Genomic DNA, 12487 nt, shown 5'->3' on the forward strand with positions numbered 1-12487 from the left:
TTGGTTTTTTTTTGTTGCAGTCCTGCGAGATGAATTTCGTGCCCAGCCTCAAAATACAAGAGTAGCTGCTGGTGAAACAGCTTTACTTGAGTGCGGCCCACCAAAAGGTCATCCAGAGCCAACTCTCAAGTGGAAGAGAAATGGTCATTTCATAGACTTTGAGTCGACAAAGAGGTAAGTGTCATTGACAATTTTATCATAAAAATAAAAATGATCGACACACTAAGAGTACACCTCTAACGAGACCAGGAATGAATGTAAAAGGGTTGAATAATTTCCAGCGATTAATTCCCATGTCTTCTTTACACCACGATGGAATTCCTGGGGATCCTTTTCCCCCCCAGTATATCCCCTGAACGTTAGCCGAGGGCCAATAAGAATGGTACTTGGTACTGAAAGTACCGTGTGCACCACGGACCAATGGTAATAATCCGAAGACACAAGGACCCATAATCTACCGCGCATTTGCATGAGAATGGCGCTAAAGGATGTCCTCCCATAATTCTTGCTGCGTTATCTACAGTCCAACCTTGCTTGGACGAGACGAACTCATTATTTAGATTCTTCTCAACTCCATGTACAAAATTTTCAATAACTCCATCCTCTTTTGGGTACTCCAGATTACGGTGATAAGGGTCCAAGCCACTGCTCATTCACACGTTATTGGGGACAAATTACCAAACGACAATCTTCATCCAAGTTAATTCACCCAATTATTTATACTCGTTGAGCTCATTTATTACCGCCTTAAAAAGAAAATTGACCAAGTCATGATGTTTACTTTAATTTAATGAGCTTATTTTTCCTTTACCTCTTGGCAACGTCTATTTAATTTCCTCGTAAGCTATACCTTGGACATGAAGCGTACCTGTCCGCTGGTCGTCTTGTTTACTTGACATACATGTGGTCTTTCCCTTGGCGCTTTTTCCTGCAATTCAGTTTTAAAAACATTTTTATCTCCAACGTAATACTGTGTAAACCTAATTAAAAATTTTACCCCATTAAGAGAATAACCATCTTGCAGCTATTAAAAATGTCATCTGCATACATATTTCACGTTTACCCCAATTTTTCACAAATAATCGATCGGTTTATTTAACTTATCTATTTCTGGTCTGTTGAATTTTAAAAAATTACGGAAAGAGGAAAAGCTAGGAGGGTCCTTAAATATTCAATTGAGAGCCATTTTATGAATTAGTGATATCCAGAGAAATTGATCAAATCGTGACGGGATCGAACTGAATTGGGGTGGAGGAGTGGCACAGGCGGCATTTTCTGGTGTGTCAGTATCGAATTAATTGATACTATAAATTAAAGGACACAATCGAGAAGCCATCGATTTTCACGGTGTTGTTGAGGGTCGTGTCAGGGATACTATACCAATACATACTGTGTTGTGTGGCATTCCGTTGAATTTCAACGGAGCCGCTTAATTGCGATTTGGTACTGTATTGTGGAGCATTGTATCAGTGAGATAGAGTAGACTGTCGATATTGTCCGACCATCGGGCACATCGGGGCACCCTCAAACACGTCAATAAATCCATAGTTAAACTATAATTTGATTAATGATTCTGGCTTTTTCCAGGATAACTCTGGTTGACGGTGGAAACCTGATGATATCCGACGTCAGGCAGACGGATCAGGGAAAATATCAGTGTATTGCTCACAATGTGGCGGGTGATAAAGAGTCGGCAGTGGCAACATTGACAGTTCACGTCAAGCCCTCATTCCTCTCGACCCCAGAGAATCAGACAGTGTTGGTTGATACAACCGCTCAATTTGCTTGTCATGTCAGCGGTGATCCACCACCGGAAATTCTTTGGCGCAGGCACGATGGAAAAATGCCCATTGGTCGCGCACATATTCTTGATGATAAGAGCCTTAAAATTGAACGCGTTACACCGCAAGACGCTGGAACCTACATTTGCGATGCTGAAAACGGAGTCGGCGCCATTTCCGCGAGTGCAACACTTACTGTGCATTGTAAGTAAACAATTCATTATTTCTGGATTTTAAAAGATCCAATGTAAATGAATTCCCGCATTTTATCGTTAATTCATAATTCACAAAGTTTCCTGAGCATGCAATCATTTCCAAATAATTTTGAAAAGTTGAAAAAAAAAATTTAGGCAGACAAATCAAAAGGGAAATTTACTCAATCAGTGAAATTATCTGAATTAGTTTATAAATAATCAATTTGAGAAATACTGGAATTAATTAGTTTGTTTCTTACTTGTTCTCCAGCGCGTCCAGTTTTCACGGATTTCCCAAAGGACGAGATAGTGAGTACAGGCTCAGACGTATCATTCGCATGTTCTGCCCGTGGGGCACCGAAGCCCGCAATATTCTGGTCCCGAGAAGGATCACAAGAGCTCATGTTTCCGGGCAATGTCTACCAATCTCGATACACCATAAACGAGGACGGCTCAATGCACATAAAGCAAGTTAATAAGAAGGACGAAGGCCACTACGTGTGCAGTGCCATAAGCCTTGCGGGTGCTAGTACAGCAACAATATTCCTGCAAGTAATGCCAATTGAGGAGGTGCCACCACCAATAATTGAACTCGGCCCGGCAAATCAAACCCTTCCAGTAAAGAGCACTGCGTATTTACCTTGTCGTGCTGTTGGAACACCCACACCCCGTGTCCACTGGCACAAGGACGGTGTTCTCATTTCACTGGGTAATCGAATCACCATGTCGAGCAATGGAACTCTCATCATTGACGAGCTACAGTCAGCAGACTCGGGTCTGTACACATGCATTGCCTCGTCAGAATCCGGAAATACATCCTGGTCAGCAACTCTGGCTATAAGTGCATCGACTACTCTCCATAAAACACCTGATATGTCCGCACTCCCCCAAAATCCCAGTAAACCAAGAATTGTCAACATCACCAGTACCTCAGTGACATTAACCTGGAGCCCAGGGCACGAGGGCAAGAGTAAAATAATAGGCTACAACATTGAGTACTTCAGTAGCAATCTCAACACTGGGTGGGTTGTAGCTGCCACGGGAGTTACTGACGACACTTACACTGTCCCAGAATTGAAGCCAGACACTAAGTACGTTTTCCTCGTGAGGGCGGAGAACAGCCAGGGGCTCTCCTTGCCTGGTCCTCTCTCCGATGTGGCCCATACTACCAGTCAAAATCAGTACTCAGTACCACAGATTGAATTGATTCGAGCGAGAGACAGACTCAACAGCGAAATTTTACATCTCAAGGAGGTGCAGCCCCTGACGAGCACGAGTGTCAAAATTATTTGGGATATCCTGGGAGCTGGGGATCTTGTTGAGGGGCTCTACATCAGATATCGCGAGATATCTGACAAGCCTGAGTATCAGATGGTCACTGTTATGAATGCTGGTGCGACAAGTTACGTTCTGACAAATTTAAAGAAATACACGATGTATGAGTTTTTCCTCGTCCCCTTCTACAAGACAATAGAAGGACGACCGAGTAATGTTAAACTCTCGACGACGTTGGAGGACGTGCCGTCAGGATCCCCGGAGAATGTTCACGTGGGAATGATCAACATGACGTCCGCCTTCGTCAGGTGGGAAGCTCCACCGAAGAGCGACCAGAATGGAGAGCTGATTGGATACAGGATTCAAATAAAAAGCAACAGCAGCAATAAAATTCTCGGACAGATGTCCCTCAATGCCTCGACGACGTCAGTTATAATCAATAGTTTGACAACTGGTGGGCTCTACACAGCTAGAGTAGCGGCATCCACGAGAGCAGGACTGGGCCCCTTTTCAAATCCCACTCTTCTCAACATGGATCCCGGACAATTGACGCAATTGCCTCCAAAAACCGACCCAAGTCACGGCGGCATATCGATAGTTTCAGAGACTTGGTTCCTCATCCTAATGATCACAATGGTATTCACTATTCTGGCTGGACTGGCTGGTGTTCTCTACGTTCGCAGACGGCAGGCAATGAGCAAGCAGTTGGGCCATCTCAATGTGCCTGTTGGCACAGCCAGTGATATCTGTCAATTAAACAAGGACAGTTTGTGGCTGGAGAGAGGCTGGAGACCAACGAATACCCTTCAGGGATCAGGGACTGATAAAGACTGCGAGACGAAGCTCTTGAATAATCAGCAGATGCTAGCCCCTGGAATCGTGAGCATGGCGGGCTCTGAGTACGCTGAGGTCAATCTTACGACTTTTTATAATGCCAGAAAACCAGTTCAGGCCCCACCGGAGCCCTACGCTACAACAACCCTTTGTGTGGGCAACAGAAGTCCTGACTCCATGGACGGAAGTGGTCAAAAGTCAAACTCAAGTGACTCCTGCGTCAAACCAGACTACTCGAATCTCGACTCTAACCAGGATCACAATCAGTCAACGTTATCACCGAGTAGTGACAACGCAAGCAGTGTCTATACCGATGAGAATGCAGATATCCAGCGTCGACCCCAGTACAGAATGCCAACCAATGATAATCAACAGAGTCAGACGATGCCAAATTGGTGTGACATGCTTCCACCACCCCCCGAGCACCCACCACCCACTGGAACGTCATTATCCAGTAGAATGCAGCAACAAATAGCTGCATTCAGTCCTCACCTAGGCAAGAGGAATGTACAAAACGACCTGGACGCCACGAATTCAACCAATTCCCAGAGTCCACCGACCCCACCTGTCAGAGTGGCTAACAATTTTTCATCATCACCGACTCCATGGAATGGCGTCCAGCAGCACGATAGTCACGTGAATCATCAGGCAAGGTATACCACTCTACCACCTCAAACCAATCCACCCCCGGTGCCATCGTTTCCCCAGGGCTTCAGCCACTACGACTACAAGAATCAGGAGAATGAGTACGAGAGTGGATCTGTCATCTATGGACATCAAAACGGTGTTAAAGATGATTATCGATCACATGACGGTGGATACAGCCATCCAAATCTTCCGAATCACAGCTCTCACAGTGATGATTATCGGCACAATGATGAAATATTTAGAAATGACAATCTCTATCAGCCGGATAATGAGGATTGGGACAGAAAATCGTGTGATTCTAATACTCACTCTGAACTGTGCTGCTCGTGCTCAGAGTCCAGTTGCCTTTATGCTGATACGATGGAGTATAATAATCAGTTTGGTACTGGCTGTGGGCACAGGAATAGCTCCAGGAGCAGAAACAACAGGAGCCCACGGAGGAGAACTAATCGAACGTCATCGCCGACGTACAGCAGTGACAGCAATTACTCGTGTATTCCGAAGAGACAGTGCGGCCCAGCAAACTCGCAGGAGAGACTCAGGCATAATCGCAGTAAAGGTACTAATTTTATTCTTTCATAATTGGTATGACTTTCATAAGTTAATTTCAATATGTAGTCGTCTATATGAAAAGGTATCATGTGCGCGCCTCTAGTTTAAAACTTTGAACTTTCATAAATCCGCGAATTTTCAACTTGAAGAGTTTTATTTGGAGTAAAAAAGTGCAGAATTTCACAAGGAATTCACCTATGTACTTATCTCCATATTGCTAGCAAGGGACTTTCTCATGTGAACGGCTGCACATTATTGTCATTGTAATGTGATTATAATTGTGATTCTTGGATACGAACGATGGCAATGGGAGTAATCACTGGGTTGTTGTATCATTGCAGACAAAGTGCCTAGTTTTCCGAGGCCTGGGTATAACCAACACAACTCATCAGCTTCGAATACAATGTCGAGCTCAGGAAGCCAGAGGTACAACAAGCTCAACAGCCTCTTCAATCCAAACGGTCCAACCGAGACAACTAGACTGAGCGACCATCGAGATAGCTAAGCAATATGGAGTATTCAACTAAACCAACACCACCCTATTTTCACCAAACATAAATGACACACTATTCTCACCTCAGACAAGCCACAAGCGACAAGCCACAGTGAGCCAATATTGAACCTGACAAGGGAATTGCCATTGATTCCTTGATAAATGTCATATGAAAAAAAAAAAATGCGGCATTTATTTTTCACTAGCTTGTAAAATTTCTCCCTCGTCAAGACAAATAATTGACATTATTTTCGATATAACGTTCCTAACTCATAAGAGAACAAAAATACAAGTTATTCGATATGAATTAATCGTACAGTATCTCTTCCAGAAGAAACAAATGAAATAACTCACTGATAGTACGTTTGAGAATAATGAAGGTGCATTATCATATCAAGTGGTGTTTTTTGTAAAGAATTGTAAAAAGTTAATTAATGGGGATTAGTCACTAGATTAATTAATAGTAGAATTAAGTCTGGTAATCGATAAGTAAGGGGGATAAATAGAGCGATGATTTAGGAAAACTTCGCTAAGGTAAGGCCACACTGCGTTTAAATCCTGACAAATAAGTGAGAATGTGATTTAAAAAGCGTTTGATTTTCACTCGCTGCTTATTAATGTTTCGAAGGTGCATTCATAAACTTCTGATGCTTCCAGAGGGCCTCTGAGAGGTCGAAGAAGTAGGGCAATTGTAAAGTATCAATCACTAAACCCTCATTCATTAAATCTCGTGATTAATACGTTGAGACTTTCCGTTGCATTTTTTTACCTGAGACAAATACTTGCCCGCGTTAATAACCTTCTCAACTGTAGATAAACACTTGTGAATACAGAATATAAGACGTACTATATTTAATCTAGATTAGCTAATTCAATCTAGTGTGGTTTAATATAAAACTTGTACATTGTTTTCTTACTCCTTATTTTCGGTGACGTTCACATAAGACAAGTAGATACCGATGCCATGTAATCGCTCAAATTAAATGTAATTAGTCGATATACTAGAACTAGGTAATGTTAAATTGGCTGATAGAGTTGAGTAATCCCATACAATCGAGTCGAGTATTGTCATTGGCAATGTTTTATTATCACTGCCACACTTCCGAGACTTGTGAATATCCGGCAATAAAAAATAAAAGAAAAATTAATGATCATTAATTACTCTGCCAAATACTCGACAATTGTATTGAAATCAACAACTGTGCAGAATCCATCCATGAAATGAAGGAATAAATCACAACTCGTTATCGAACATCTTAGTTAGTGATTTGTAGAATAATTGAGGTGAGAGTTTATTGCTGGAGAACATCGAGCCATTTTGCCAGCGCAGGGTGCGAGTAAATGTATTATTTTTATAATTGATAATGAATCTCGCGAAAGTTGACAGAATGGCCCGTATAGTTTTGTAAAATAAACGTTGTAATAAGCCATTTGATTGAATAATTGTTCGAAGGGAGCCTAGGTGCACACGTACTATTAAATTGTAACTGGGCATGCATGGAGATGAAGAAGTAGACATTGTAGCTACAGCCACGTTATTCATATCATTATATCCGTGAAAAATACATCAAACTAACATGAAGACTGGGTTGTATAATTGCGTTGCCGGATTAGCTCGGAAGTGTACACTAAAGGCTGAGATGAGTGTTATCATACAATTATATTATTTAATGAAGAAATGAATAATGCATTTTCCTTCTACCCCCTAGACAGTGTAAATATCGTGGAAATGGCGAAAGGTAAATGTTTTATATAGGGTTATAATTTATTTATTATAAAAGAAAAAGAAATATAGGGCGATTGTATCATGGGGAGAACTGTGAGTTCTATTATTATGAAGGCATAATATTATGAGATCAACAGCCCGCAGACACCCAAAACACATGACTGTAGATAATTTATAACAATCGCTATTGTCAAGTACTACGTGTACATATTTATATGTATATGTATGCAGCGATGTGGGTACATATACGTATATATATCATTGGATATTACACTAATAAACGATAAATAAAACGTAATGTTAAAAATTTCACTGACTCGAGATTATTCCCTTGTCTTCCCCGCCCTCTTCCCTCATATTTTTTTTCTCGGTTTTTCCCTCACCGGAGTGACTTTCGTCCATGTTTTCATTTTGTCCTCACGGAGAATAAGGGATGAAATGGATGGAGAATACTCAGGTGTGAGAGTGTCGCGAAGACGAAACGAGCGTACAATATCACTTTACACACAGTGAAGACGGAGTTTTTTGCGCGTAAAGCGTGCACGAAAATGTTCCTTTTCACACTAATATCATAAGAAAATTCAGCTGTACCAATGAAATTTGATTGAAACCAGAGCGCTATAATCTCTGATTACTACCAGAAACGTATTTGGTTCCCAAATGTTTAGTTACTAATTGTCAAAAATTTCCACAGAAAATTCCCATTTCAATTGTTCTCTAAAATTTATTTCGTACAGTCAAATTATTTAATAATTCTCTGGGTTTTGTTTTTTCAAGTCTATCCTCTCTACTAGAACTGCGGAACACTCTTATCGTATGCTCAATATCTCGCTTGAGTTACTTTAGTTTTTGAATGGACTCTAGTAGTAACTGACGTTTAATACGCAGACTGACGTTTTCAAGTGCTTCACATCAAAAACAGTCGAATTACAATGGACGAAGCGGACATTTTGCCCACTAGAACTTCATATCTGCCAATAGGTAATTAAATTCTCGTTAATTAATCCGTTAGAATTTATCGACAAGAAGAAAGTTTATTTTGGAGTAATATTCCTATTTTGTAGGTTAGACTCATTACGTGTATGTCAATAAAGAAATTCTGCTGAATAATTTCCTCCGTCAATATTGCTGGTTGGGATGAAAGTTTAATACTTATTCGAATTATTAATTTTGTTTTGATATTTATTTATTCAGTCTGGGCTGCCATAGCGTCGGTTGGATGGTACATCCTGGGGGTTTTAGTGGCTCTTTTCTTCGCCTCTCCATACATAGCAGAAAAATACAAAAGTTGGAAGAACAAAAAAGACAAGCAAGAGTATGATTCTAAATACAAAAAGAGTGAGTATTGGATTATTATCTTTATCATACACAACTGCCATTGCAATTAATTTTTCCAATAGATCCTGACCTACAAGAGGAGCGATTGAGGGCAATTGAAGCAGCGAGACAACGAATGCAGTCGAAGTACAACGAGACTCTTGAGGAAGCAGAACGACGAAAAGAAGCTGTAAGCTAGTTATTTAAGGGTTTGAGTTTCCCCACACGTTTAAGGGATGTCATGAGTGACTTATCAAATCTTTTAGGAGAAAGCCGAAAAAATTCGAGAACTTGAAAAATTTAGAAATTCGACCGGACCATACAGATTAGGGGACACTCAATCAGGACCATCCACATCGAAACCTAAATACAATGGTGCGCATTTGAGCTATTAATTATCTCTTTTCATCAGGAATTTTTTTTTTCAATATATTTTGCAATTATTTCAGAATACAATCCACTGATGGGAGATACAACTAGGAACTACAAGCCCCCAAAACGCAGTGCCTGTCGCGGAGGTGGCTGTGGTGGTTCATAAATGCAATCTAAAAACTAATTGACTACTTAACTTGAGATAAAATCATTGACATTTACTTCTAACTCACGAGCATAATTTTTATTCATTTTTTAAGGACATAATTATTGAATTTTTATTATTAAAAATGTTGAACTGTTCTCACAAAAGTGAATCATGAATAAACAACTATTTACATTATCTTACAGAATGAATATTCCATGAATATTCAATAGCCATATTTATCATTGAGGCTGGTCTTACCATCTCCACTTTGATTTACAGGAGGAACCCACATAGAGTAGTCTTCACTATCCAAGTTGTCAGGGTAATTCTTTCCGATGTCCTTGAAAATTTTATCAGCTTTCTTCCTGCTGTTTCTCTTCTTCTGCTTGGGAATAATATCAGTCGAAATATCCTCTGCAATGCCTTTAACTTTCTCCTCCTGGAGTTCCGTAGACTCCTTAACTTCTAGAACATCCTCTGCAGGTGGCTTATCAACTTCGCTGGGCTTTATCAATCCATAACGATTCCCACTGTAAACACTCTTTTCCTTAGAAGTAATCTCTTCTGAATTTTGAACCATAAGCTTTGCTATTTTCTGCGATTTCTCACATTTCGCCTCACTTTTCGCTTCTGGAGTGGCTTTTAGTTCAGGCAAATTCGCTGGTTTAGTGATATTAATGAGTTTTCTCAATCCCTCCTCTTCCCTCTGTAGACGTACCAAATCTGATTTCATCTTGACGATTTCTGATTTATTGAGTAACAAAGTACTCAAATGCGACATGAAAGCATCCAAAGCATCTTCATTGGACTCATCATCCTGAGCACTCTTGGCTTTTCGATGGTTCTCCAGGGCACTTTCAATGCCGTCTATCTTCCTCTGTACATCCTCATGCTTCTCGATCAACGACGAGTAAGTTTCAACTTTGGCATCGAGTTTGCCAGCATTTCTCATCCTCTGCTCACGTTTTCTCTCGACAGTTCCAGTCCTGTCGAGGAAGTTATCCTCGTCCGAGTCGTAGTAGTCCTCCTCCTCCCAATTTCGTGACTTCCGTTTCCTACCCTCGTGGTTGGCCTGTCTCAGCAAGCCATGTCTGTCAAGGATCCTACAGGCTTCTAGGGCACACTGAATCACAGACTCTTTTTTCTTACCCTTCACCAGAGCCTCGGCTCTAGCAGTTCGTCCATTATCAATAGGCAGATCCACCCAACAGAGGAATTGACCCAGTCCTTTCTCCTCAGTCTGATACTGAAGATCATGTCCCTCTCTCTCGAACCATCCCCGCAGGGTCTTCTTGGGATCGTCCAGGAATAATTCTTCGTTGTTTGATTGAGCATAAGGGTTTTCTGTCAAGTCAGTCTCTTCATCGGCATCCTCACCCATTCCCCAGTCTACACCTTCAGACTCTTCCTTCTCTTTTCTTATTCTCTCCAACTCTGACTCCTCTTCCTGGCGCTCTTGTTCCAATTTCTCTAATTCCATCAATTCAAGCTTTCTTTGTTCCTGTAAAAATAGACAATAAATTATCATTATCATGCCACAGGTACTAATTGGATAAAGTAAAAAGAAGAAACCATTGCCAACTTTTTTTTTCAAAAGGCCTAATCAATTAATTCAAGGAAACTTACCCTCAATTCTGTCACCGAATACTCCGACTCCTCCTCTTCATCATCGGGTGGACTCAACAAAATAAATTTTCTCTGACTGCATCCAAACTTGATCATATGCCCACCCTTCAACTTTACATAAGTCTTCGGTCTGATTCGACAGTTATTCCAGAAGGTTCCGTGTGTGCTCTCCAGATCATACAAATAAAATCCGGGTCCATTCTTCGCATCCCCAGTCTCCCTGAACTGAAGGATAGCGTGATACCTGGAAATTGTTGGATGCTGAAGATGTATATCGCAGACTGGGAGTCTTCCAACGACGAAAAAGCTCTGCTTTGACAGCTCAATTGTATTCAAAATAACTCCAGACTTGAGCACTTCGGCTTTATATCCTGATGGAGGACGACCAGACCAGGAGGGTTCGTTATAAGCTAGAGGCAAGGGCTTTTTCTCTTCAGCTGGTGCAGTCTTTTCAGGTTCGATATCATCTGTCTCATTCTTCTCCTTCTGGTTGTCTTGTGAATCTTCACATGGAACATGTACTGGAACATTAGGTAGAGAACGAATTCCTGAAATTTTCCCTCGTCGAGGACCGATCATCAACGTTGGCTTCTTGAATGCTTCAGGAACTGACTCTTTAACCACTGATTCACTTTTATTACTCTCTTTCATTTCCGAAACATTCAGAGACTCTGAGCCTTGCAATGTTTCAGCGTTTTCATCACTTTGTTCCATTTCTAATATTTTCAATGTTCGCCGATACAATTTATTGTATTTATCTAATATTTTTAGGGTTATTTGACTTTTTCCTGTCGAAACGTAAATAATATTGGAAAGAGGTTAGAGCGAATAACTTGTTGCAGTAATATACGGTATGATACAAGCAGGTGTTGTCACTCCCAAAAACAGGGGACAAGTTCTCTCAGGCGGCACGAGACAGCGCGGCGGTCACTATCACCTTCCCCTCATCTCCATGTCATCCCCACTCTGCAGCTGTTCGGCACTGGTGGGACTATTTAAAAAATGATAATTTAAAACAGCAGGAATAAATGTAAAATATGGCCTTGGTTTATGGGATGTGTGGTATCTACATGACCTCAAAGTTTCAAAAATAGAATAAACTATAGAAGCATTACTCAGTCGCCAAAAATCAGGCAATAACAATAAATAAATTGATTCCTCTTATTTTTTATTAAAAAATAACAGCGACTTACAGCTGATGCAGCAGTTTTCGTAAACGAACCGGCACTCGAGCTGACGGGATTAGAAAACAGAACATAATTCAATGTATCTGATACTCCCATTCCCGTTTCAGAGATCCAATCGAAGTGTTTTTGATGGTCAAGACCAAAATCCACACGCTAAATTCTCTTCAATCAATTATTTTTCACTGACTATTGGATTTTACATGATTGTACTGTTTTTTTAAGAGAGAATTATTTATTAGGTTAAGAATTTTCGCAATTATCGTATCACGTCAAGTTGAGACTGCCCGTGGTGTTCTGTGCGCACGGACGGTTCGCGTGCGTATGCACGGAGTAT

General features: G+C 40.9%; 3 protein-coding genes and 1 long non-coding RNA gene across 4 annotated transcripts in view; 2 read left to right on the plus strand and 2 right to left on the minus strand.

Annotated features, from left to right (window-relative positions):
- LOC105270936 (roundabout homolog 2-like) overlaps positions 1 to 7815 on the plus strand; it is a 146765-nt gene extending 138950 nt beyond the window's left edge. The window contains exons 3-6 of the mRNA XM_011312178.1: positions 21 to 174; positions 1588 to 1985; positions 2247 to 5291; positions 5626 to 7815. Of these exons, the coding sequence (XP_011310480.1) occupies positions 21 to 174; positions 1588 to 1985; positions 2247 to 5291; positions 5626 to 5789 (3761 nt within the window). The 3' untranslated portion in view covers positions 5790 to 7815. The remainder of the gene's footprint in view (positions 1 to 20; positions 175 to 1587; positions 1986 to 2246; positions 5292 to 5625) is intronic.
- LOC105270935 (uncharacterized) overlaps positions 439 to 12487 on the minus strand; it is a 21475-nt gene continuing 9426 nt past the window's right edge. Inside the window, exons 2-3 of the long non-coding RNA XR_892610.1 lie at positions 812 to 928; positions 439 to 746 (exon numbers count right to left, since the gene is read on the minus strand). This is a non-coding gene — a long non-coding RNA (uncharacterized lncRNA). The remainder of the gene's footprint in view (positions 747 to 811; positions 929 to 12487) is intronic.
- LOC105270934 (uncharacterized) lies at positions 8344 to 9535 on the plus strand. The gene is made up of 5 exons (XM_011312177.1): positions 8344 to 8484; positions 8698 to 8841; positions 8904 to 9010; positions 9087 to 9195; positions 9270 to 9535. Exons 1-5 carry the CDS (start codon positions 8436 to 8438, stop codon positions 9356 to 9358), a joined length of 498 nt encoding a protein of 165 aa, XP_011310479.1. The 5' UTR covers positions 8344 to 8435; the 3' UTR covers positions 9359 to 9535.
- On the minus strand, positions 9538 to 12374 carry LOC105270933 (kanadaptin). The gene is made up of 3 exons (XM_011312176.1): positions 12160 to 12374; positions 10967 to 11957; positions 9538 to 10841 (listed from the first exon to the last, which is right to left on the minus strand). The coding sequence occupies exons 2-3, from the start codon at positions 11678 to 11680 to the stop codon at positions 9564 to 9566; spliced, it is 1992 nt and encodes a 663-aa protein (XP_011310478.1). The 5' UTR covers positions 11681 to 11957; positions 12160 to 12374; the 3' UTR covers positions 9538 to 9563.

This window comes from Fopius arisanus, unplaced genomic scaffold (genome assembly GCF_000806365.1).
Source record: "Fopius arisanus strain USDA-PBARC FA_bdor unplaced genomic scaffold, ASM80636v1 scaffold00097, whole genome shotgun sequence".
Classification (NCBI taxonomy): domain Eukaryota; kingdom Metazoa; phylum Arthropoda; class Insecta; order Hymenoptera; family Braconidae; genus Fopius; species Fopius arisanus.

What these genes read in the sequence shown, in the direction of transcription:
- LOC105270933 (XM_011312176.1), bottom strand. Translation starts at nt 11,680, where the DNA reads ATGGAACAAAGTGATGAAAACGCTGAAACATTGCAAGGCTCAGAGTCT. An exon ending in ATTCGGTGACAGAATTGAGG is followed by an intron (nt 10,842 to 10,966) that starts GTAAGTTTCCTT and finishes CTATTTTTACAG; the next exon opens with GAACAAAGAAAGCTTGAATT.
- LOC105270934 (XM_011312177.1), top strand. Translation starts at nt 8,436, where the DNA reads ATGGACGAAGCGGACATTTTGCCCACTAGAACTTCATATCTGCCAATA. An exon ending in TGATTCTAAATACAAAAAGA is followed by an intron (nt 8,842 to 8,903) that starts GTGAGTATTGGA and finishes TTTTTCCAATAG; the next exon opens with ATCCTGACCTACAAGAGGAG. An exon ending in ATCGAAACCTAAATACAATG is followed by an intron (nt 9,196 to 9,269) that starts GTGCGCATTTGA and finishes CAATTATTTCAG; the next exon opens with AATACAATCCACTGATGGGA.